This window comes from Podarcis melisellensis, assembly GCF_964234715.1.
Source record: "Podarcis melisellensis genome assembly, chromosome: 13".
NCBI classification, from domain to species: domain Eukaryota; kingdom Metazoa; phylum Chordata; class Lepidosauria; order Squamata; family Lacertidae; genus Podarcis; species Podarcis melisellensis.
Genome location: NC_138545.1, coordinates 6,291,677 through 6,318,064, shown reverse-complemented (window position 1 = coordinate 6,318,064; position 26,388 = coordinate 6,291,677). Strand labels below are relative to the sequence as shown.

General features: G+C 49.2%; 1 protein-coding gene across 1 annotated transcript in view; it reads right to left on the bottom strand.

The window, feature by feature from the left end:
• The window catches only part of IPO4 (importin 4), a 52,911-nt gene that overhangs the window by 18,546 nt on the left and 7,977 nt on the right, over positions 1 to 26,388 (bottom strand). Inside the window, exons 8-19 of the mRNA XM_081886736.1 lie at positions 24,745 to 24,846; positions 24,538 to 24,621; positions 22,947 to 23,108; positions 19,993 to 20,046; positions 18,732 to 18,841; positions 12,169 to 12,277; positions 8,986 to 9,115; positions 6,587 to 6,700; positions 4,607 to 4,720; positions 3,095 to 3,218; positions 1,736 to 1,847; positions 571 to 689 (exon numbers count right to left, since the gene is read on the bottom strand). Of these exons, the coding sequence (XP_081742862.1) occupies positions 571 to 689; positions 1,736 to 1,847; positions 3,095 to 3,218; positions 4,607 to 4,720; positions 6,587 to 6,700; positions 8,986 to 9,115; positions 12,169 to 12,277; positions 18,732 to 18,841; positions 19,993 to 20,046; positions 22,947 to 23,108; positions 24,538 to 24,621; positions 24,745 to 24,846 (1,334 nt within the window). The remainder of the gene's footprint in view (positions 1 to 570; positions 690 to 1,735; positions 1,848 to 3,094; positions 3,219 to 4,606; positions 4,721 to 6,586; positions 6,701 to 8,985; positions 9,116 to 12,168; positions 12,278 to 18,731; positions 18,842 to 19,992; positions 20,047 to 22,946; positions 23,109 to 24,537; positions 24,622 to 24,744; positions 24,847 to 26,388) is intronic.

The window sequence follows — 26,388 nt, the reverse complement described above, 5'->3', positions numbered from 1 at the left end:
CCCCACTTTATAGATTGTTTTTTGGGGGGCTCACATGTTGGGTTGAGCCTCCATACAATAAAAGCTCCCAAATAAATAAAAACCACTGCATGCACAAAATTAGTGTCAGGAGAAAGGTTGCTACACAATCTTGGGGACAGCGAGACCAAGCAGACAGGCCACCACCAACGACTTCAGAGATGGCCTCTCTAAGTTCGAATTCCTCAACCTTTACGCCTAAATCCATCGCTCCAGGCCCATAAATCTCCCAAATCAAATTCCATCAGTCTTCAGAGAGCTAACATCTACATAAAGGGTTTTTTTTAAAAAAATGCCGCCAAAATGGCCTTTTAAAAAACTTCCACCTTTGTTTAAAGAGTTAAGTTTCCAGTCCACATGGATGCCAAGGAAGGATTCTGAAACACGAAGGGCTCATCCTGCGGCCTGTTACCGGCTATGAAACCAGAGGGTTTTTGTTTTCCTGAGGCAGGACCGTTTAAATATGGCTCTGTGCCTCTCACCTGGAACATCCACTCCCAAAACAAGGGAGTTGCCGGCCTTCCTAAAATGCCTCCCACAAAGGTCACCTACCCCGAAAGCTCAGAGATGTCGTCTTCGTCTTCATCCAGGCTCTCCTCTCCTTCCACCTCCGCCTCGTCCTCTTCCTCATCGTCAAACAGGAGGAAGGAGTTTCCAGTTCCGCCGTGAGACTGGGCAGAGCAGACGACAAATGGGGGAGAGGCGAGGAGGCGATTAAGAGACACAAGAGGCGTCATTTTGAGATGTGGGAGAATATGAACTCTCTTGCAACGCTCATCGTTCAACCCTGCAGCCACCCAGGAGCTCAGGAAGTCCAGAGAAGCCACAAAACTGGGCAGCGGCAGCAGCCGCGATACTGAGCGCCACAAGCTTCTCGGCTTACAGGTCACAGCACTGAGGTCTCCAAGTTTACAACTCCTCTCTCTTGCACACAACACAGGTCATTTGTGCCCCTTGGGACCGGTGGGGTGGAAAGTAGGGAGACAAATGGCAGGGGACGCAAGAAGGCAGACTGGTGGGGCAGGGGAATAAGCCAGGATCAATGGGGAAGTGGTCCGTTTGCCCCAACAGACCAGTTTCCAATGCCTCCCCTGCCCCCAGGAATATGAACATATTTAGGTTTTAAGCATGCAAACACTTAAGACAGTAATGTGTATTAATAATGTATGCTGGGATTATTTTACAGCATTGTAGCAATGGGCAGGGGATGCGGGTGGCGCTGTGGGTTAAACCACAGAGCCTAGGACTTGCCGATCAGAAGGTCGGCGGTTCGAATCCCCGTGACGGGGTGAGCTCCCATTGCTGGGTCCCTGCTCCTGCCAACCTAGCAGTTCGAAAGCACGTCAAAGTGCAAGTAGATAAATAGGTACCGCTCCGGCGGGAAGGTAAACGGCATTTCCGTGTGCTGCTCTGGTTCGCCAGAAGTGGCTCAGTCATGCTGGCCACATGACCCGGAAGCTGTACGCCAGCTCACTTGGCCAATAAAGCGAGATGAGCGCCGCAACCCCAGAGTCGGCCACAACTGGACCTAATGGTCAGGGGTGCCTTTACCTTTACGTAGCAATGGGCAAAGTGGCTTTATACCCTTTAAATTTGTTTGAAGCTTATTGTTATGACTTTTAAAAAATAAATAAAAATGGGATGGGGTGGGGGGAGTATACACCGACTTCTGATGACGGGAGTCCCAGCCCACGAAAGCAGCTGCCAAAATACTCACTTCAACGCCCTCTGTGGATTTGAGAGAATAGATCATAAGAGTGGTGATGCGAGGCAGGTACGGCTCAATGGCGTCCTCCAGGACGGTCGCGAGAGACCCAAAAAGGCTGTACCTGGCGTAAGAAAGGATTCTTTTGAGCTCCTGTGTGTCTCACTGGCCTCCATTTTAAAACAGGTTGAGGTGGCAGATGCAAAGCTTGCCTCTCTTGGCCAGAAACCCCAAAATTCACTGCTAAGAGTGGTTTGTTTTTTGCCAGCCTCCCAGATATTTTTACGACAGCTCCAATCATCCCCCAACATCCCAAGGGTGTATGATCGATAGCGGCAGAGTCTTCTCCCAAGAGGGGATAAATGCATCTATAACTGTATAACCCCAGCTGTGCTGGCTGGAGGATGATGGGAGTTGTAGTCCCTAACATCTGAGGCGAAGGCCGGCTTGTGCCATTTATCACATAACCCTGGCTCTCGTGGCCTTCCCACGTGGCTGGGGAAACCCAGCCAGATGGCCAGGGTACAAAATAATAAAATAAAATTCTTCTTCTTCTTCATCTTCCCAGGCTTTCATTCTCACTTTAAGCCTCAACTTTTTGCCTATTCCCCTCAGAGAACTACAATTCCCAGAGTGGTTCGGCCGTCAATCCCTTTTCGCAGGGAACTCTGGGAAATGTAGTTGTGCGAGGAGAACGGGGGGGGGGGGGCAGGAATCTCCTAACAACTCTCAGCACCCTTGGCAAACTACAGCTCCCAGAATTCTTGGGGAGGGCAGCCATGATCTTGCTTTAAACGTATGACGTGCAGGTGGCCCAGATGACATCTTCTGCAATGTTTTTGCTCTCCGCATTCCTCAATCTACTTTCTAAGCTGCTTCCTTGCCCTCCGCTCTTCAAAGTTTTGCACTTTGATAATAAGCGGGAGTCTGTCAGCAACGCTCTGGCTGCCTCTTGTTGCGGAAAGGCGGCAGATAAATACCGTATTTTTCGCTCTATAAGACGCACCAGACCACAAGACGCACCTAGTTTTTGGAGGAGGAAAACAAGAAAAAAAATATTCTGAATCTCAGAAGCCAGAACAGCAAGAGGGATCGCTGCGCAGCGAAAGCAGCAATCCCTCTTGCTGTTCTGGCTTCTGGGATAGCTGCGCAGCCTGCATTCGCTCCATAAGGCGCACACACATTTCCCCTTACTTTTTAGGAGGGGAAAAGTGAGTCTTATAGAGCAAAAAATACAGTAAATCTGAATTCAACTCTCAAGCAACAGGCCCCTTCCCCAAAAACCTTCCACTACAAATCAACGTCAGCTGCGAGGAGGATGCTGGGTCCTAACGTTCGCATCGGGAGCGGACGCCGCCTGGTTTGACTTACGTGCACCGCCTCAAGTCCGGATCGTCCACTTTGTCGCAGAGCTCCAGCCCGAGCTGGCAGCATTTGTTGGCCAGCGGCAGAAAGACCTCCCTGTCCATGACACTGGCGAGGACGGCCAGAGTCTCTGCGGGGGAAGCAGAGGGCGAGGCGTGAGCAGCAGAGGCTTCTGGGAAATGGCGGGGTTCCCCACCTGCTCCGCATTCCCCCGTTAATAGCAATTCTAGCGATTTATACCCAACCCTGTGCCTGCTGACCGTCGAGGCAGCGTTCGTGAGGTAAACTAAATGACCAAGCTATTCAAGTGGCCGCTTTGACAGGTTTGCCATCTCGACTCTCAAGGCAGGCTCCTGGGGTTTGTTATTTTTAGCAGCTGTGTCGTAACATCCCGAAATTCAACCGGGAACGCTTCCTGAAGGCAGCCCTGTTTAGGGAAGCTTTTAATGTTTAACAGAGCACAGTATTTTAATACTTTGTTGGAAGCTGCCCAGGGTGGCTGAGGAGACCCAGCCAGATGGGCAGGGTATAAATAATTTATTATTATTATTATTATTTTCCTTGGAAGGAAGCTCTGCCTGTTGAATTTCCGTATCATGTAGCTGCTTAAGAAACCCTGTTGAGAGCAATTTCAAAAGCTCAGAGGAGACCTCAGAAATGAGCCAGCAATTAAATAGAGCTTTAAAATGCCCCCTTCTTGGGCAAAGAGAATGAGCACAGATTTGTCGAGTCAGAAGGGACCCCCAAAGGTCATCGTGTCCAACCCCCGGGAACGAGGGAAGCTTTCCGCTGAAGTGAAGCTCGAACCCAAGCCCAACCCTCGGGGTTTATTGACTGAGCTCAACCTGTGCAGAAACAGACCCTTGTTTATTTCTCTTTTCCTTCATGATCCCTAAAGCGGGTTGGCTCAGAAGCCAGTCACAACGAGTTCAACAGGACCGCAAAGTGTGACCAGCTCAAAATTGCAATGGCAAACCTAGACAGCATCTTAAAAAGCAGAGACATCACTTTGCCAACAAAGGTCCATATAGTAAAAGCTATGGTTTTCCCAGTAGTGATGTATGGAAGTGAGAGCTGGACCATAAAGAAGGCTGATCGCCGAAGAATGGATGCTTTTGAATTCTGGTGCTGGAGGAGACTCTGGAGAGTCCCATGGACTGCAAGATGATCCAGCCTCTCCATTCTGAAGGAAATCAGCCCTGAGTGCTCACTGGAAGGACAGATCCTGAAGCTGAGGCTCCAATACTTTGGCCACCTCATGAGAAGAGAAGACTCCCTGGAAAAGACCCTGATGTTGGGAAAGATGGAGGGCGCCAGGAGAAGGGGACGGCGGAGGACGAGATGGTGGGACAGTGTTCTCGAAGCTACCAGCATGAGTTTGACCAAACTGTGGGAGGCAGTGGAAGACAGGAGGGCCTGGCATGCTCTGGTCCAGGGGGTCACGAAGAGTTGGACACGACTCAACAACAACAACAAACTTTGAAGAGAGAAAGGGGGTGGGGGGAAAATCTTGCTTACCCACAGACTGGATCTGGACCGGCCTGAGATCCTCCCGGGTGGTGAGCAGGTATGCCGTCAGGTGATCCATGATCGCTTGGAAGTATGGCAAGAGGGATCCCCGGGCGGCCTGGGCTGGAAAGAGAAGGGTAAGCTTTGCGCCCAGGGAACGGACCCAGAATTTCCAGGTCCTGCCAGATCTAGGCTGTCTTTGTGTGGCAAAGCGCCACCCACTTAATTCTGATAGGAACCCAAAATACCCCTCTAGAAAAGCAAAGGTTGGCAACGGAACGGCTTGCACAAGAAGAAAAATGTGCAGCAGCGCGTAGACCTATATTAAGAGAAGTTGATAATCCATGTGGATCCGTGCTTTGTAACCACATTTTTGCACCATTGCAGCCCTAGGAAACAGTGGATGCGTGATTTTTTTGGTGCAGGCTGCAGCCATGGACATGTTATATGATCTGATGGTGAATTTGGGGTGACCCAAGGTAAAAATCATGAGGATCCATGGGCTTTTACCTCCCCCTTCCCAGGCAGCCTCCTTTATCGCTAGCGTCCCTTATCTCCCTTCCCGATCAGCTGTTTCCTTTCAACACTCCCTTCCCTCTTGTTTGCCTTAGTGTCTTTTCCTTAGCTGGAGCAGTTTTTTGCTCCTCCTTTTCTGCTAATTTCTCTCCTTATTGCTTTAGTCTTCCTGTGTCCTCTCCTTGCAAGCTCGCTGTCTTTACCTCCCTCCTCCCAGGCAGCCTCCTTTATTGGTAGCATCCCTTATCTCGCTCCCGATCACTTGCCGATCAGCGGCTTTGTTTCAACACCCACTTCCTTCTTTCAAAAAAAAAGTATGATCTGCTTTTTGCCCTGGGCAATTCAGCTCCAGGGACCACGCATTCGCTCCATAAGATGCACACACATTTCCCCTTACTTTTTAGGAAGAAAAAAGTGTGTCTTATGGAGCGAAAACTACGGTAATTTGCCTACAAGAGACACATATAGCAAAAAAAAAAATCAAAGAGTCCTAATAAATAAAAAGTTAGGCATGGATTTTATCACTGCTGACGATACCAAAAAATGAGGTGTAGTCTTTTACATTAAACCAGCACTAGAACCCAAATTGATTAAAAAAGACAAAAAAGGGAGAATGTTACTGGTCCAAATTAAACTTCAGGGGGAGAATATGTATTTGGTAGGAATTTATGCGCCTGGCGCATAGCTGTCAATTTACACATTTGAAAATAAGGGACCAGCAGCCTCGAATATAATGGATCAGCAGCCAAAATAAGGGATTTTAGTCAACCAGCAGCCAAACGAAGCCTCAAGCGGTGGTTCCCACAGCGCAGCAACCCGGCAAAGGGGATGCAGCAAGGAAAACCACCGTCACCTCTCCGCTGGGAAGCGCTGAGCAAAGGCGAGTCCCCAGGCAACACGGCTGATTTGATTGGCACAAGGCATGCAAGCTCCACCCCCCCAGTCGTTCTTAGACTCCTTATTGGGTGAGCAACGCAGCTGAGCAACACAGTTGTAGCCTCCCTCCTCCCTGGCCGGCAGGGAGGGAGGGAGAGGAGCTGCTTCCTTTGAAACCTGGGAAATTTAAGGGACATCATCAATAAGGGACAGCAGCGGAACACGGCGCTGGGATAAGGGACTGTCCCGCCAAATAAGGGACGGTTAACAGCTATGGCCTGGCGCTCTCTCTCCATCACCTGCTCCTGCGACGATTAATTCTGCTCACTACCTGGGCGGACCAGACATTTCCACACCACCACAGGCCTGGACAAATGGCACCCAGGACTGCCCTTCCGACAAAGCTCAGGGTTTTATCTTCGTGAGCCCACTAGCAACTCCCTCCGCGCTCTCAAGGATCATTGGCTGGTGGTGGGTGCAATGAATGGGGCTTCCTTCTTCCAGGGACACTAACCCCCCCCCCCAATTATGATACAGCGTCTGATCCGTCTTCTCCAAGATTCAAGGCCAAGGGTCCATCTCCAGGTGTGTGCATACCTATGGCACCAATGGCGCTAACCGCCAGCTCCTTGACGCGGGGGCTGCCGGGGGAGCTCAAGGTAGTCAACATCCGCTCCATCAGGGCCGGGAGGTAGGGGGAGATCTTGCCTTCTGCAAGGAAGAAGGAGGAAAAAAGGACCAATGAGAGAGAGAGAGAGAGAGAGAGAGAGAGAGAGAGAGAGAGAGAAATGGTGGCAGGGTGATAGGGGAACATAGAATCATGGAACTGTAATAATAATAATCAATTTTATTTATACCCCGCCCTCCCCAGCCAAGACCGGGCTCATGGCGGATAACAACCAATAATAAATAAGTTGATTGAAATACAACTTAAAAAACAAGATTAAAATTCAACATTAAGATGCAGTCTCTTCACAGGAGGAGAAAGGAAAAAAGAAAGAGGGGGAGGGAATCCAGGCGGAACAACTCTGTCTTACAGGCCCTGTGGAAAGAAATCAGATCCCGCAGGGCCCTGGTCTCATGAGGCTGAGCGTTTCACCAGGCAGGAGCCAGTGCTGAAAAGGCCCTTAATCTGACTTCCTTAGGGCCCGGGACCTCTAGGGTGTTTCTATTTATGGACCTTAAGGACCTCCATGGGGCATAATGGGAAAGGCAGTCCCGTAGGTACGAGGGTCTGAAGAGACCACGAGGGTCATCGAGTACAACCACCCGCAAATTATTATTATTATTGTTATTATGTATTGAATTTATATACCGCCCTATACCCAGGGGTCTCAGGGCGGTTCACAGAATAAAATCAAGATATAAAACCACTAAATACATAATTATAATAATAATTACAACAACCCAATAGCCTCCCCACCTCACAAAAAAACACAGTTTAAAAAGGCATAGGATGTAAATCAGATCAACCAAAGGCCTAGTTAAAAAGGAACGTTTTTGCCTGGTGCCTAAAGGTGTATAATGAAGGCGCCAGGTGAACTTCCTTGGGAAGAGCATTCCTCAGATGGGGAGCCACTGCAGAGAAGGCCCCGTCGTGTTGCCACCCTCCAGACCTGCAGAGATCTTTCTGGGTTTCTGGGGGTTTTCCTGTTGTTATTCTGTCTCTCACAGCAACAATAAACCTACCATTAAAATTATGGACTGGTCATTTCTTTGTCAGAGGGCAAACGGGCAAATTTAGCAGGAGATCAAATACTTTTCCCCCTCACTGTACATGTCGCCAGCAGCAGGGACTGAGGATTTAAAGCAGCCTGGTGGCGCCCAGATGTTGTTGGACTACAATTCCCACATCACCAACCGCTGGGTGTGCTGAGGAAGGGCGATGGGAGTGCCACAACATCTGGGAGGCGGCAGGAGAAGGGGGAACGGATCCTGCACGCCCTAAGAGGAGAAATGTGTAGCGACAAGGCAGGGTGGGATGGTGGGCGAGGGAGGAAGCTGCTCTGGGGCTCCCCATGGAAAAAAGCAGGCAGTGTCAGGCAAACGGCCAAAGAGATGGAGCCGGGTTCAGATCCTCCCTCAGCCACAAAGCCCAGCCAGGGAGGCCTCAGGCAAACCATTCCACCAGAGCTTTCAATCTACCTCGTAGGGCTGTTGTGAGATTTAAGTAACTCCACGAATGAAAAATGATGATAAAATAAAATGCAGTCCAATCAAAAGGGTCTGTTCCAAATTGCAAAGATTACCGTATTTTCTGCTCTATAAGACTCACTTTTCCCCTCCTAAAAAGTAAGGGGAAATGTGTGTGTGTGTGTTATGGAGCGAATGCAGGCTGCGCAGCTATCCCAGAAGCCAGAACAGCAAGAGGGATTGCGGCTTTCACTGCGCAGCGATCCCTCTTGCTGTTCTGGCTTCTGAGATTCAGAATTTTTTTTTTCTTGTTTTCCTCCTCCAAAAACTAGGAGCGTCTTGTGGTCTGGTGTGTCTTATAGAGCGAAAAATACGGTAATTCATCAATTAAGCTGGCCTGGGAGATCTTCCCTGCATTGGCAGGGCCAGCTGTGGTCACTCAGAGCCCATCGAAATAAAATAAGGCCACGTCTGTTTAAAAACGCCCTTTTAAACAGCCCTGGTTCCACCCCTCAAAGAATCCTGGGAACTGTAGTTTGTTAAGGGTCCTAAGAGCTGTTTAGTGATTCCCTGCCCCACAATTCCCCTCACAGAACTACAATTCCTAGAGCGCTCTGGGACGAGGGACTGATCATTAAACCCCCCTGGGAACTGTAGTTCTCGAGGGGAATAGGGGGACTTCCCTTTGCGCCCTTGACAAACTACAGCTCCCAGAATTCTTTGGGGGAAGCTGTGGCTGTTTAAAGTGGCACGACAGTGCTTTAAATGCAAGGGGCGAACGTGGCCTCAGTTATGGGCTCTGCATGCTCAGGGTGGGGGGATGGGGGTGGGAGAAGCCGGCCCAACCGGTCAGGAATCCTCACCCAGGTTCTCCACAAAGTTCTCCAGCGCGTAGTAAGCTTTGGCCATGTGACTTGTGTGGGCCAACTGGACGCCTTCCAAGTAGCGCAGAAGTAGAGGCATGATGTCATCCGAGTAACGGGCGATGTCGGGCTTGGGGGAGAGAGACAGGAGTGGAAAAACAGAGGGAAAGGTTGCTCCTTTCCCCCCCTTTTAAAGACACACACTGGTTCTCTCAGTAACCTCAGAAACCTGATAATTTTTCCTTTAAAACTGGGTGGTGGGGAATGTTAGTTTTTGTTTGTACATCTCCAGCCAATTTGACCACACTGATAAACTTCCGTTCGGAGTAAAGACGCAGCTACTGCAAAAAGCGGAGTGCATTTTTTTATTCGGGGTGGCTTTAAAATTTATTTTTAGCATCGGCAAATCGCTGGGATACAGAAGCACAAACTCTCAACCTATGAAATAAAAAGCTGATCTACTCTTTCATCTCAGTTGTTCAGCCAAGAGTTTTCGCAATACAGTGGGACCTTGGTTGTCGTACTTAATCCGTTCCGGGAGTCCGTTTGAGTCCCGGAACCGTTCGAAAACCAAGACACGGCTTTCCAACTGGCTGCAGGATCAATTGGAAGCCGCATCAGACATTCAGCTTCCAAAAAACACCTGCAAACTGGAAGACTTACTTTTGGGTTTGCGACGTTTGTGAGCTGATTTGTTCGGAAGCCAAGACATTTGACAACCAAGGTACTACTGTAAATGGGCTCAGGGATAGAATTTGCCAGTTTCCAGGCATGGGGCTCTGCCACCGTCTGAGCAAAGTTTTCTCTTAAGAACGGGTGACGGGAGGCACACTCTGTTGTCTCAAGAGAGAGGCGGATGCCAACGGTGTCTTAAAGGGACCCCTGACCATTAGGTCCAGTCGTGGCCGACTCTGGGGTTGCGGCGCTCATCTCACTTTATTGGCTGAGGGAGCCGGCGTACAGCTTCTGGGTCATGTGGCCAGCATGACTAAGCCGCTTCTGGCAAACCAGAGCAGCGCACGGAAATGCTGTTTACCTTCCCGCCGGAGTGGTACCTATTTATCTACTTGCCCCTCAAAGTGCTTTCGAACTGCTAGGTGGGCAGGAGCAGGGACTGAGCAACGGGAGCTCACCCCGTCGCGGGGATTCGAACCGCCGACCTTCTGATCAGCAAGTCCTAGGCTCTGTGGTTTAACCCACAGCGCCACCCACATCCCTAATGGTGTCTTGGGTGTGTGTAAAATTTCTTCCTGACCAGCGGTGGGCTGCTGCCCATTGGGACGGAAAGCAGGGAGACCACCAATGGCAGGCAGAGGAGGGACAAGAGCTGTTGACAGGCACAGCCAGAGTCAATGACAGGTGTGTGAAAAATACCTGGATTACAGGGCCTGTTTTCCTGCCAAGACGAGGCAGAAGCAATGTCTGCTGCCTCCGGTGGTTTGTTTATTTTGCTGTACATATAATAAAGCTGTTTAGATTAGACAAACAGCATATGGACTCTGTGTTCTGCACATAGCTGTCAACCTTCCCTTTTTTTGTGGGAAATTCCCTTATTCTAGCGCCGTTTCCCGCTGCTATCCCAGATTGTTAGACTGGTGAGGCTGCTGATTCCTTATTTTTGAGGCTGCTGATCCCTTAAAGTTCACAGCTATGCTTCTGCATGCTTACACACAAAGCAGCACACGCTGTGCTCGCTCTGCTACAAGTCCGGGAAGCTGAGAGCAGTGGAAGTGTACCGGACCTCCACAAGTGGAGCCAATACACCCAACTTTGGGCGCATCTTCCCCTCTGCCGAGTTGCGCAAGAGCCACAGGGTGACTAAGGGGGACGGAGCAGACAGGGTCCACCCCGCACCCTACCTGCCAAGCTGGCTGGAAGTAAGAAGGCTGGCAGGTGGGGGCCTGGCCATGGTGGGATACTGCCGGGAAGACGGGGGCCTCAGGCAGGAGCCCAGCTGGCTTCAGGCACCGGCCGGCAGCCGGTCTACCTTGGAACAGCTTCAATTAGCGACACGAGCCTCAGATACGTTTAGAGATCCGTCCACGCTCTACAGTGGTACCTCAGGTTAAGTACTTACCGTATTTTTCGCTCTATAGGACGCACTTTTCCCCCTCCAAAAATGAAGGGGAAATGTGTGTGCGTCCTATGGAGCGAATGCAGGCTTCTTGGCTTTGCCGCGACGCGCCTGTCCTGGAAGCCAGAGGAACAGAAGGGTCTCCTGTTCCTCCTCCCGCTTCGCAGCAACGCGCCTGTCCTGGAAGCCGGAGGAGGAACAGAAGGGTCTCCTTCTGTTCCTTCTCCAGCTTCGCTGAAGGGCGCTAAGCCTTCTCCCTCTCTGCGCAGAGCCTCTCCTGCGAGAGAGAGAGAAGGCGCAGCGCCCCTTCAGCGACGCGTCTGTCCTGGCTTCTGCTTTAGCCCTGCGCAGCCTCTTTGGGCAGGGGGAGCCTTCATCCCGCTGCCCTTAAGAGGCTTGGCGCGGTTACCCCAGAAGCCAGAACAGCCACACGGTATCCCAGAAGCCAGATCCCTCTTGCTGTTCTGGCTTCTGGGGTTCAGAATAAATTTTTCTTGTTTTCCGCCTCCCAAAACTAGGTGCGCCCTATCGTCCGGTGCGCCCTATGGTGAGTAAAATACGGTAATTCGTTCCGGACGTCCGTACTTAACCTGAAACTGTTCTTAACCTGAAGCACCACTTTAGCTAATGAGGCCTCCTGCTGCTGCCGCGCCGCCAGAGCACATTTTCTGTTCTCATCCTGAAGCAAAGTTCTTAACCCGAGGTAATATTTCTGGGTTAGCGGAGTCTGTAACCTGAACGTATGTAACCTGAGGTAACACTGTATCAGCAGAGCACGTAAATCTTCTCGCAGTAGAATAGGCGGACAGAGAAATGTGTAGGTATAATGTACAGCATTTCATTAAGCCTAGTTCAGGAACAGAGCAAAACATGTCTGCTTCCCTTTGTCTCCAGCAAAACAGCAGTATACCCAAAGCAACATACAATGGAAGTTCCCAGCAGACTGTGCTGGAAGTAAACAGGCATGTGATGCAGAACAGTCATGCCTGACCCTTTTAAGGCGAAATGGAACTATATCCTAACAGGCCAAGGGAGACTGGTGGGGTCCTGTTTGCCCTGAGCTCCTCCGATCCCGGCCCCCTACCCAGTGATCCCCGAACGTGACTCACCTGCAGGTTCTCAGAGAACTGGCCCAGGGCAAAAAGGGCCGCATTGCGCACCACCTGGCTCTCGTCCGACAGCGCCCGGCACACCACTTGCAGCATGGGCTGGAGGTGCCTGAAAGGGGACGGTTAGTTCAAGGTTAGTAGTGGTTTGCTTAAGTGTCAGCTGAGATCTGCCTTGAGGCTCAAATACAGTGGTACCTCGGGTTAAGAACTTAATTCGTTCCGGAGGTCTGTTCTTAACGTGAAACTGTTCTTAACCTGAGGTACCACTTTAGCCAATGGGACCTCCCACTGCCGCCACACCACCACCACCACCGCGCAATTTCTGTTCTCCTCCTGAAGCAAAGTTCTTAACCCGAGGTACTATTTCTGGGTTAGCAGAGTCTGTAACCTGAAGCGTATGTAACCTGAGGTACCACTGTACACACACACACACACACACACACAGAGAGAGAGAGAGAGAGAGAGAGAGAGAGAGAGAGAGAGAGAGAGATATGGGAGTGTCAGGAATTCAGCCTACACTTGAGTAGGACCCTGGCAGAGACACATGCCCGACTGGCATGTTCCCTCCCTCCTGGTCAATCGTTTGGGAGCTTCATAAGCTTTCTTCAGCCCGAACATCACAGCGACCGATGCCAACCGACACCGGCACACTTAGGGATGTGCAGAGTTTGCACATCATGCCCGTGACAGACCTCAGCATTTTGGCTAATCTACTTTATTTACATATAAACACACACACAGAGCACTGCAACATGGCTCCCTATCTCTCTGGCATCAGACAGCAAAGAGAGGAAAAAAACCAAAGGACAATAGTCCCGCTTCACGGAACACAGTAACACAAACCTCCTGTCTCCATCACTTCTCACTCTGTGGAGTCAAAACATACACCGTCATGTGAAAGATAAAAATCCCATGACTGCAAGCATAGAGCATGAACTCTAACAGGGAGATCTGTGGCAGTCCAGATTCAGACAGAGAAGCATTAGCACAGGGCAGGCTATCTGCATTTCAGAGGAAGAGTGAGAGGAAGCTTAAATCCCCATCACACGATTCCCCCCCCAAAGAATCCTGGGAACTGTAGTTTGTTAACAGTGGCAGTGAGTTCCACAGTTTAACTGTGCACTGTGTAAAGAAGTAATTTATAATGATTTGGGGGGGGGGGAATTAAAAGTACTTTTCTAAAAAACAACCCCAGACTCACAGACTTAAACTGCACAACTCACAGAGTTTGTTATTCTAAAGCAGCAATGCGACAGCAAGCAAAGGCTATAGCAGCCAAGTCTGCTGCTTGTGGCTGGAAAGCCAAACAGGAAGTTTGTGACTGTTGCCATGGGAACAAAGGGGCAGTCCATTCTGTACTGAGCACCGGATGTTAGCTCAGTGGGTTTGTCATATGACCTGTACAGGATGTACATGGGTGGAGCAGGAGTTTTCTCTCTGTTTGTTGAAGAGAGCAGACATCTTTACTGTATGACTGCTAAAAGGCACAAATAAAGACATGTAGATACGTTTACTGTCTGTGTCTGATTCCCCTCCCTGGGGACATGCAGGGAACAGGGAGGAGGAGAAGCAGTTGGTGTGTTTTCCTCACAGCCTGAGGAAAATCGCCGGAACGGACCTCGAGTATGTTTTATCCTGCCGGGAGTCGCCGGAGGGAGGTCTAAGGAATTCAGCCGGTGCCTGAACAGATAGGCACATACCTCAAGCTGGGCCAGAATTCCAACAGTGGTAGCAGAGGATGGTTGCTGTTTTCATCGACCTCTGCATCAAGAAGTGGCCTCCATGGAAGCCTGAGGTGAGAAAGCTGATTCTCTGCAGCCAGAAGCTGACCAGAGGAAGCTGAAAGCAAAGCAACGGAGCCCAGGTATGAGATTTTCGGGCTTAAAGGAGTGAATGCAGATTGAGTTATTCTCTGCTTCACGGGGAGCAGTAGATGGGAAAAACAGCTCCAGTCAAAAGAGAAACCGCATTCCACACATTCCTGTGGTTAATCCTGTCCAAGGGATGGAATGCACTGTTGCTAAGCGACGCCCTTCAGTGAAGGCCATGCCTCAGAGAGGAGAAGTGAAAGTTAAAATGGAATGTTTTGTCTTCAGAGTCTGAAGAGCTCTTGGAAATTTCCAACGCAGCCAGCGTTGAGAGCTGCCAGGTGCACAGAGTGTAAACAAGCCAGCTATTGGATTTTAGAGGCTTGTGTTTGAGAGTCAATGCAAGGACTCAAAATGGATGCCAAGAGGGGGGGAGGCCTGCCTACTCCAGACCTTCTGACCAGTGACAATTATGCATCTTGGTCTATTAAGATGAAGGCCCTGCTGCAGAATCAGAGACTGTTTGGGGTGATTGAAAACCCCATTCCAGCAGCACCAACGCGTGCTTGGGAGTCACAGGATGTGAAGGCCAGAACTGCTATAATTCTGTGCGTGTCAGATTCGCAGCTGATCCACATACAAGATTTACTGCACGCGAAACATGTTTGGGACACGCTGAGAAGGACACATCAGAGAGATGCAGGTTCTTCAGCGTTGCTGTATTTTGAGAAGCTGACCAACCTAAGGCTTGCGCCTGATGGAGATGTTCAAGCGCACCTGACAGAAATGAAATTTCTGCGTCAACAAATGGTGGAACGCAACTTCTGTCTGCAGGAGGAAGTGTTTTGCTTCATGGTGATCAACAGCCTGAATCGGACTTACAAAACAGTTGCCAGTCAGCTGGGGTCCCTCCCAGCGAATGATTTGACTTCGGAGAGGGTCTTTGCCGTGGTTCTTTGTGAACATGACAGGCTTGCCGCCCTGGAAGTCAAGGACAAGGGGAGACAAGAACGGAGTTCTGACACCCCCACTGCTGAAGCTACTGGAGAAAATGCTGTAGCTTTGAACGTTGTCCGATGCTACAATTGTGACCAGACTGGGCATCTTCAGCGGTACTGCAAGAAGCCACGTAAGAACAGAGGAGCCAAGGCGAGCTCCACAAAGTCTGAAGCGTCAGACAAAGGTCACACCAAGCCAAAGGAAAAGACTGCAAAAGCTTTGATGTCGCTAAAAGCCACACCAGAAGCGGGGAACTTCTTTGTCCTAGACACGGGCGCGACGGTTCACATGACAGGACACAGAGGACTATTTTCTACGTTTGAGAAGCAAAGCTTCGCTGTGCAACTAGCCAACGGTCAAAAGCTGGAAGCGACCGGAATTGGGACTGTGTATCTTAAAAGTCTGAACTTGACTATAAGCAATGTTTATTTGGTTCCAGAGTTGAAGTACAATCTGCTCAGCGTTTCACAGATTGCCAAGAAGGGACTAAAACTGTCCTATGATGATCAGAACTGCGAGATCTACAAAGATGGAGAGTTGTATCTTTCTGCCAAAGAGAAAGATGGACTGTATTTGTTGACTTTTGATCAAAGTGATTACATGGAATGTAATTCTTCTGATTCTAACATGATCTCTTTTACAGGTGTAGCCAAGAAGAACACCAAGCAGGTGACCTCGAGGGTCGACAGGGCATTTCAGCGGGTGTATGCTGATGTGATTGGTCCTTTAGCACCATCTAGAGGCAATGCAAAGTATTACCTAATATGTGTTGATTCTTTTACAGGTTTTGTCTGGATTTATCTTTTGGAGAGACCGAAAGAAGCCTTAGAAAGGTTTAAAGAGTTTTGTGACAAGGTTAAAAACATGCATGATGCTGACATAGATTGTCTTTGCACAGATGAGAAGCCAATTTTTCTTTTACAGGAGTTCCAGAGGTTCCTGAAGAAGAAAGGGATAAGACACAAAACTGCTAGTTCCGAAGAAGCTTGGGACAGATGTGTTTGTGTAAGGGTGAACAAAGAATTGCAAAAGGGAATGGAAGCGCAATTGCTTAGTTCACATCTGCCACATGAGTACTGGGCTGAATCGCTAATGTCATTCTGTTATACGTGGTTGAGAAAGTTTTCAAAAGAGTTGGGAAGTTCTCCTTTTGAGAAACTGTTCCACAGAAAACCTTCTGTTGCCCATTTCAAGGTTTTTGGGTCTCATGTGAGAACAGAAGCTCCAGGTGGAGTAAAGAATGCCAGAGGCATTTTTGTGGGTTATGAAAAGGGTCTCTACAGAGTAATTTTGTCCGAATCTGGTCAGGTGATTCTCACAAAATTTCTAGAGAGTGCTCCTGAACAGGAGAGAGTGATTGTTCACACATTTCCCACAGGTGATGATGATTCTGATGATGATGATGATGATTTTATTGAGTTCAGTAGTACTGATGATGACAGCGATAGCTCAGACAGCTCAGTTGTCACAGTCATTGAGAGGAAATCTCAGATAATGACTAGATCCTCAGAAGAGGAGGATGAACCACTGATTAAGCTTAGTACTGGTTCTCCAGAGAGTTCAGAGGCTGAACCAGAAATTAGAGAAGAGCAGCACCTCTTACGTAGGTCTGAGAGAGCAACGAAGGGTGTACCACCAAAGAGGTATTCACAAGAGTTTGCTAACTTATGTGTTGCTGTTGTAAACGACCAAGGTCAAATTGAAGCTGTGTCTGAGTCAGAGACAAAGGCACAACAGAGAGTTGCTAACCAAGGTAATGCAGAAGCACTCATTCCTTGGAAGTCACACAACCAGAGAGGTACATTGGTAAAACCAGTGGCGGGTAGTTCCAAGGGTGGAACTGAAACAACAGGGGAATGTTATAAGTATAACAACTGTTTGTTTTCTTCTCTGGATGACGCTTTGCTCGCAGCACGCATTGATACTTTAGGGGGAGTATGTTATTCTAAAGCAGCAATGCGACAGCAAGCAAAGGCTATAGCAGCCAAGTCTGCTGCTTGTGGCTGGAAAGCCAAACAGGAAGTTTGTGACTGTTGCCATGGGAACAAAGGGGCAGTCCATTCTGTACTGAGCACCGGATGTTAGCTCAGTGGGTTTGTCATATGACCTGTACAGGATGTACATGGGTGGAGCAGGAGTTTTCTCTCTGTTTGTTGAAGAGAGCAGACATCTTTACTGTATGACTGCTAAAAGGCACAAATAAAGACATGTAGATACGTTTACTGTCTGTGTCTGATTTCCCTCCCTGGGGACATGCAGGGAACAGGGAGGAGGAGAAGCAGTTGGTGTGTTTTCCTCACAGCCTGAGGAAAATCGCCGGAACGGACCTCGAGTATGTTTTATCCTGCCGGGAGTCGCCGGAGGGAGGTCTAAGGAATTCAGCCGGTGCCTGAACAGATAGGCACATACCTCAAGCTGGGCCAGAATTCCAACAGAGTTAACATATAGAATAAGAGAACAAGAAGAACATACATTTAAAGAAGATTGGAAAACATTTATTCAATATATGGGGGGAAATTGTGTACACTTGAAAATGCTGGCAGCATTAAGATAAATTCAACAGTGTAAATAGATTTTGATGGGTGCAATAATGGAATGCTGAATGGTTTAGTTTATGTAAAATATGCAGGGATTAATGCTATGCAAAATGAAGCGTGGAAAGAGAAGAAGGGAAGTCACTGATATTTTAAGGTTGCTTAAAGAAATATTCTAAATTGTAAAACAGAAAATTTAATAAAAAATATTTTTATATAAAAAAATAGATTCTTTTACATGGCTGTCCTGATAAGCCCCCAACGTTCAGTTTTGCTTGGGGGCCCAGCGTGTTACGAGAGAGGGAGAAAAACTTCCCTCCTTTCCCGCTCTCTCTCTGTATGCCACATGTACCATATTTTTTGCTCCATAAGGCGCACCTGACCTTAAGACGCACTTAGTTTTCAGAGGAGGAAAACAGGGAAGAAATATTCTGAATCAAATGTTGTACTAAACTACTTAATAAACTACTGCTATATCAGAGTGAGACTGAGAGGGACAGGAGCTATATGTTTGTTTAGTGTGCATGCTCAAGGAGCCAGCAGATCAGCTGAGACGCTGGGGGATTTGCGTAATTTTTCCTTCTCCCTCATCCCCTGCCCTCCAGTCCCCAGCAGCCTTCCTATTTTACCTCCTGACTTTCACTGCGCTCGTGGCTCAGAGCTCGAGGTTGGTGGTTTCTTTGTTGTTGCTGGTTGCTTAAATTTTATCCTTCCCGATCCAAACCCTCCTGTGCCCTGCCGTCCCTATGCAGCCTCCCTGCTCCGTTTAGGGAGCGTGCGGATCTTTGCTAGCTGAGGCTGCTGCAGCTGTTGCTGGCGACGCACCGCTTTTAAAAGCGCCCGCTGGCTCTGAATTGCCTGCCTCCTCCCGGCTCGCTGTAAAGCAAGCAAAGGGAGACCCGCGCAAAGCGGGACTGAAGCCCTATAAGTGGCTCTCGCTTTGCTTGACTGACGGGAGCCATGGCTCCGGCCCAGTGCATTCGCTCCATAAGACGCACAGGCATTTCCCCTTTCTTTTTAGAAGGAAAAAAGTGCGTCTTATGGAGTGAAAAACACGGTAATTTGCACAGATCTCTCTATCCCATCTCCTTTAACACGCCTTTTCTCTAAACCGAAAAGCTGGGGAGGCGAACCCCAACAGTTGAGAGGGAACAGCAAAACGAAACCAGCAGGAGACTCAGCGGTGAAGCACCCCCCAAAAATGTCACCCCGCAGTACGTACTTGTGTCGGATGTGATCCCCGCAGCCTTCGGCCAGGACCGCCAAGCACATGAGGCCAGCTTTGCGGTGGTAAGGGTTCGTGCTCAGAAGTGCCGGCTCCATCAGAGGTGTCTGGGGAGGAGGAAGGTGTGAGTTTTAAAAATACCGCCTCAAAATTCTGCCCTTTTATTTCCAATTTCTCTCTCTCTATATATATACACCGTATTTTTCGTTCTATAGGACGCACATTTTCCCCTCCAAAAATTAAGGGGAAGTGTGTGTGCGTCCTATAGAGCGAATGCAGGCTGCGCCGCTAAGCCCAAAGCCAGCGCTGCGGAGGGCTCCGTCTCGCTGCTCTAGCTTGGGGACGACTGCCGCACAGCCTCTCCAGGGCAGCGGGGCGCTGCGCTCCAAAGGCTTCAGGGATCTTTGAGGCCGGCGGTGGGGGAAAGCAGCGCTTCCCCCCACCGCCAGCCCCACAAGCTCTGGTGAATGTACCTTTAACGCACCTTGTTTTAGAGGGGGAAGAACAAGAAAAAAATATTTTCCCCTGTTCTCCCCCTCCTATGGTCTGGTGCGTCCAATGGAGCGAAAAATACAGTGTATATATATTATTAGCAAAGACATACATAACAAACAAAAATAAAGATAAAGTAGTCTTACAACAGGCATAGACAAACTCGGCCCTCCAGATGTTTTGGGACTACAACTCCCATCATCCCTAGCTAACAAGACCAGTGGTCAGGGATGATGGGAATTGTAGTCTCAAAACTTCTGGAGGGCGTGTTTGCCTATCTCTGTCTTACAGTACTTGTCCTTATACTGACCTAGATCTTGACTTATGTATAATGAAATTATTAAGAAATCTTAAGATTTATATACTAATGCAGTTATACAATGCAATATCTAAAAGAAGAATAAAACAAAAGGGGGGGGGGAAATCACAGCTAAGTCAAAATAACAGCCTGGACAATATAAATACCTATCTATTGATAAATAATACTGAATATAGTTCAAACCAATGTTGGTGTTGTTTATACATTATATTTTTTGTTTGGGGTTGAATCCTTTTTCAATTTATTGCGTTGTTGACTTCCTTCCACCTCATTACGGTTTCAGTTCGAGTATTCCTATTTTTTTACCCTGTATTTGATTAATTATCCTCATCTTGGAATGAAGAGAAAATATTTTACCATCTGCGAAATTACTCAAAACACAGCCAAGCCTTCTTGTTGGAACCTTGTTTTCCAATTCCGCTCTTAACGTTGCCAGGAACAACTCACCAGCTGGGGGAAGAGCTTCTCCGGGGGAAGGTGCAATGCCAGCATGTCCACCACCTGTTTAGAGGAGAGACAGGGACAACATGAGAAGAGGGGGATGCTGGGAGAGAAAGGAGGGCAAGGGGTAACCCCAATAGGGGTCTCTCCTGAGAGGGCAAGGCAGGACCAGCCTCAGGAGGGAGAAGCCCAAGGCATGCTGGGAGGCCAGAGCGAGCCCAGGGAATTCTGGGATTGAACGTGGAAGAGGCATGCCGCCCACTGAAGGGAGAAGCCCAAGGCATGCTGGGAGGCCAGTGAGCCCAGGGAATTCTGGGATTGAATGTGGAAGAGGCATACCGCCCGCTGAAGGGAGAAGCCCAAGGCATGCTGGGAGGCCAGAGTGAGCCCAGGGAATTCTGGGATTGAACGTGGAAGAGGCATGCAGCCCACTGAAGGGAGAAGCCCAGGGCATGCTGAGAGGCCAGAGTGAGCCCAGGGAATTCTGGGATTGAACGTTGAAGAAGCATGCCGCCTACTGAAGGGAGAAGCCCAAGGCATGCTGGGACTTGGTCTGAAAACAAGAGGCACGTCCTTGTCAAAGAGAAGGTAAAGGTGAAGGGACCCCTGACTATTAGGTCCAGTCGCGGACGACTCTGGGGTTGCGGCACTCATCTCACTTTATTGGCCGAAGGAGCCGGCGTCCTGCTTCCGGGTCACGTGGCCAAAAAGACTAAGCCGCTTTTGGCGAACCAGAGCAGCGCATGGAAATGCCATTTACCTTCCCGCCAGAGCGGTACCTATTTATCTACTTGCACTTTGACGTGCTTTCGAACTGCTAGGTTGGCAGGAGCAGGGACTGAGCAACGGGAGCTCACCCCGTCACAGGGATTTGAACCGCCGACCTTCTGATCGGCAAGCTCTAGGCTCTGTGGTTTAACCCACAGCGCCACCCGTGTCAAAGCTGGCAGCAAATCGCATTGCCAAAGTTGGGGATTGTTAGTACAGTGGTTCCTTGGTTCTCGAATGGCTTGGCTCCCGAAGAAATCAGCTCCCGAATGCCCCAAACCCAGAAGCGAGTGTTCCGGTTTGCGAACGTTTTTTGGAAGCCGGACGTCCGACACGACTTCTGCTTGAGTGCAGGAAGCTCCCGCAGCCGATCAGAAGCCGTGTCTTGGTTTTCCGACAGTTCCGGGAGTCGAACTGACTCCCAGAATGGATTAAGTTTGAGAACCAAGGTTGTTGTTTAGTCGTTTAGTCGTGTCCGACTCTTCATGACCCCATGGACCAGAGAACCAAGGTACCAGTGTGCAAACATAAATCTTCGCAGGCTTGGCTGAGCGTCAGGCCTAATGGGCACAGCAGCACATCCCTAGGAGGTATGGTCTCACGAATCCGTTGCCAAGACGGAAAATCCCTGCCTTCCCACAGCCGTCTTAAGTGCCCTCATCTCTGGAGCTTTTTTCCAAGCAATCTGAGACTATGGCCTGCCCCTGCCCTGCCCATTTCAGCTCTCTTCTGGTTCTGGGAGACCCTCGGGGAGGGAAGCTTGCTGCAGCAGCAGAGGGAGACATCCATGGCTCTTCACCAGCCTCTTCCATCTCTGCCTCTTGGCCTCCCTTCCTCTCCTGCTTCAGCTTCTACCTCCGATTCTGCACTTCTTTCTGCCACAGACTCTCCCAGCTCACTAAGCCCTGTCGCCTCTTCAGTTTCCAACACCTCCTCTTCCCAGTCTGCTCCCTCTTTTCCCTATGACCGTGCATTGGTCCCTTACCTTTCCCGCCCTGACCTGGCCACAGTGATCCAGTGATGATCACCTCCAGGCTTGACTACTGTAATTCACTCTATGCAGGGCTGCCCTTGAAGCTGTCCCAAAAACTCCTCACAGGGTCTCTACCATGGGAGCATATTCACCCAGTGCTTTTCCAGCTGCCCTGGCTCCCAGTGGAGTACAGGGTCAGATTTAAGGTGCTGCTTTTGACTTTTAAAGCCCTTCACAGCCTAGGACCCTCGTACCTACGGGACCGCCTCTCCCGGTCTGCCCCACGGAGAGCCTCAAGGTCCATAAATAGCAACACCCTAGAGGTCCCGGGCCCTAAGGAAGTTAGATTAGCTTCAACCAGAGCCAGGGCCTTTTCAACACTGGCTCCGGGCTGGTGGAACGCTCTGCCTCACGAGACCAGGGCCCTGCAGGATCTGATTTCTTTCCGCAGGGCCTGTAAGACAGAGTTGTTCCGCCTGGCCTTTGGCTTGGAGCCAATTTGATTCCCTCCCCCTCTTTCTTTTTCCTTTCTCCTCCTGTGATGAGGCTGAATTTTAATATTTTAATGTTTCAATATTTCAATGTTGTATTTTAATCTTGTTTTTAAGTTGTATTCATTCAACTTGTTTTTATTATTGCTTGTTAGCCGCCCTGAGCCCAGCCTTGGCTGGTGAGGGCTGGGCATAAATAAAAACTATTATTATTATTAAGTAAAAAGAAAAGAAGGGTTGAAAATTAAATGAAAATTAAGGGAGAGGATTTGCTGAATTAACAATTAGAAATTGGAATACAAAAAGCGGAGGTATGAGGCGGTCGGGGAAGTAAGTTATAAGAAAATAAGGGAATGAAACTTTACTTGTTTTTAAATAATTTTTAGTTTTGTACTTTGTTTATTTTTTATATTTGTTATTTTTTGTGTTTGTGTTTTGCTTTTATTATTATTTTTATGTATAACCTTTGAAATTTCAATAAATATCTTTTTTAAAAAGCAAAAAAACTATTATTATTGTCGTCCCACCACCGCTCCCTGGGCTCTGAGTCTTCTTCCCTTGGAGGTTCCCCAGCTGGCAACCCCCACCATCCTTCTGCATCCAACCAGGACACCTCAGCAGCGAAACAAGGCCAAAACAGGGGGCCCGAGGGAGAAAGGGAAATATTATGCTCAGGAGGCAAGGCCAGGATCATGCTGGGACCGAAGAAGCCGTCACCCACGGAGGACCTGGGCTGCAAAGTGCTTGGGAGTCTGGACTTCGGCCCTGTCCTCGATGTCCTCCTCCGTCTGCTCGTCCTCCGCGTCCATCTGGCCCGGCGGCGGCTCTGCACTCATGATGGGGAAGAGGGCATTCAGGATGGGAGTGAGGAGCTTGTGCTTCAGGATAGCCTGGGCAGAGAGGAGGAAGGAGTGGGTCTTTTTTCCTCCTTCCAATAAAGTACAGCAGAGAAGTTGTCCAAATATAAACAGCTAACCTATTAAACCTCATTTCATAATTATCGGTCTGTGTGTTTCTAATACAATAACCAAATCAGTCATTTTTGATGCAGCTGTAAAAACTGCTCTGAAAAATTATTATTCCAAAAAGGAAACCTTCACCTGGTTGTAAATACCGTATTTTTCGCTCCATAAGACAGTTGGGATTTGCAGGATAATGAGTAAGTCTGCAGGCTTCAACAGGGTGATGCAATACTCTGTGAAGTGCTGGGTCGGAGTGACTCAGCAGGAGTGTGATTAATGTGATTGGCTATCATCTGTTTTAAAAGGAAAGCCTGTTCAACAGTAATTGTGGTTGTGGTGGTTGTGCTGTGGTGTGGTGGTGCTGTGGTGGAGAGTATTTGTTTGCCTTAAGGAGCAGGAACTCTGTATGGACTGTTTTTGTAAATACCTGTATACAGCTCACCTTAAAAAGACTGCACTGGAAAACCCTGGGACTCTGAGCGTTTCTGCTAAAAGCGCCGCGAGGAATTCGCGACAAAGACACACTTTCTCCATCCTAAAAAGTAAGGGGGAATGTGTGTGTGTGTCTTATGGAGCGAATGCAGGCGGGAAAAGCCCCCAAGAGCTGCACACACGCTCCGCGCGGCTCTTGCGGGCTTTTCCCCGAGGAGGGAGAAGGGCAGCCCGTCACTCACAGGCTGTCCTTCTCCCACTTCCTAGAAAAGCCTGCAAGAGCCGCACTCCCTTTAAAGAGTGTGCGGCTCTTGGCTGGCTTTTGCAGGAGGTGGGGGAAGGGACAGAGGGCAGCTTAGCTGCACGCAGACCCTTCCTGGCATGGGGAGCCTTCATCTTGCTGCCTGGAAAGGCTTCGGTGGCTATCCCAGAAGCCAGAACAGCAAGAGGCTATCCCAGAAGCCGGATCCCTCTTGCTGTTCTGGCTTCTGGGATTCAGAATATTTTTTTTCTTGTTTTCCTCCTCCAAAAACTAGGTGCATCTTATCATCTGGTGCGTCTTACAGAGCGAAAAATACGGTATTAAGAAGATACCAGCAGGCATGAGTCTTCCTGTAAAAATAATAATGATTTAAATCAAGTCTTGCTGACGAGCGATTTAAATTGTTATGTAAATCGATTTGATTTAAACCAAAACCACCCTGGCCAGAAGCAGGACTGAGCCCATGGACCAGCTGTGGGTGGGACCACCCTCCTGTCAATCGCCCAGTATCGCCATGACGCCAGGAGATTGACAGGGTGCCGGTCCCGCCCACTGCAGGGTCAGGGCGCAGGCAAAGATCTGCTGGAAATGTTCCCCCGCACGGGTGGGGAAGGGGAGCAGGCAACCCAGGCAGAGTCGCCCCACTCTTTCGCTCGCACTGACCTTGCCCTTGAGTTTGATGAGGAAGCTGATGCAGGACAAAGCCTTCACCCGGAGGTTGTCGCCCAGTGATGGGTTGGAGGCCACCTGGGAGCGAGGAAAGAGATTTGGGTCCTTTTGTTCCGAAGCTCAGTTCTGGCTCCAACCTGAAGGGGGAGCCAGAGCACAGGGGAGGAAGGGGAGCTGGACCAGGCGCATCCGCTCACTGACCTCCAGGCAGAAGCCAACGACCGCCGAGAGATGCTGCACGATGATGGACACTTCGGTCTCCATGAGCTCGTCGAAAACCTCCATCACTTCGCCAGCGTGGGTCTAAAAAGGTAGGGGAGTCATTGATATCTTGAGGATTTAAAAGGAGCATTTTAAAGTGTAAAGCAGAAAATAAAAATTATATACACAAAAATAAAAATAAAAAGGATGCGGAGTGAAGAGAAACAAAGAAATGAGAGAGCTATCGGATGCCAAACGGACACATGGAGGCCACAAGGCCCGACATCTCGTTCTTTCAATATGTATTGCACTTTATGGCCACAATCTGAGGCTGAAGGGCAGGTAAGAAATAAGCAAACAAACAAACAATTTTGGTACACAGGTCATATGTACGAGATGAGCTCAGCTGCCTTACACAGGGTCAGACCCCTGGGTCCAGGTAGTATCACAGGAGGAGAAGAAGAAGAGGAGGAGGAGGAGGAAGAAGAAATTATTTATACCCCACCCACCCCACTCTGGGCGGCTCCCAACAGAATACTGAAAACACAAAACAGGGACGGTCAACTCCCACGAGTCTGCAATCTCCTCACAGTACAGTCATACCTTCGGTTACAGATGCTTCAGGTTGCGTTTTTTCGGGTTACGGACCCACCGAAACCTGGAAGTACCGGAATGGGTTAATTCCGGGTTTTGGGGGTTGTGCGCGCGCAGAAGCGCTAAACTGCGCTTTGTGCATGTGCAGAAGCGCTAAATTGCAACCCGTGCGTGCGCAGAAGTGCCGCTGCGGGTTGCGAATGTGCATCCGGCCCGGATCACATTCTCAACCTGAGCATCCACTGTATAAAAAAACTGGCAATCATCTACCCATTGTCGATGGACTAGAGTTGTTGAGCTTTTTTTAGGCAGCTAGACTGGTGACTGGGAGTGGCCGCCAGAACCACATAACACCAGTTCTGAGAGATCTGCACTGGCTCCCAGTACGTTTCCGAGCACAATTCAAAGTGTTGGTGCTGACCTTGAAAGCCCTAAACGGCCTCAAAGGCCCAGTATACCTGAAGGAGCGTCTCCACCCCCATCGTTCAGCCCGGACACTGAGATCCAGCGCCGAGGGCCTTCTGGCAGTTCCCTCATTGCAAGAAGTGAGGTTACAGGGAACCAGGCAGAGGGCCTTCTCGGTAGTGGCACCCGCCCTGTGGAACGCCCTCCCTTCATATGTGAAGGAAATAAGCAGCTTTCCTCTCTTTAAAAGACATCTGAAGGCAGCCCTGTTCAGGGAAGTTTTTAATATTTAATGCTGTATTGTTTTTAACACTTGATTGGAAGCTGCCCAGAGTGGCTGGGGAAACTCAGCCAGATGGGCAGGGTATAAATAATAATCTTTAAAACACAGAGCAGCAAAGTGCATCTCTCTCTCTCTCTCTCTCTCTCTCTCTCTCTCTCTCTCTCTCTCTCTCTTACACACACACACATTATTATTATTATTATTATTATTATTAGGAAGCCAAAGAGTTGTTGAGAAGTTGTAGGGAAGTTTTTCATGTTTGATGTTTTATCGTGTTTTTATTATTCTTTTGGGAGCCGCTCAGAATTGCATCTCTCTCTCTCTCTCTCTCTCTCTCTCTCTCTCTCTCTCTCTCACACACA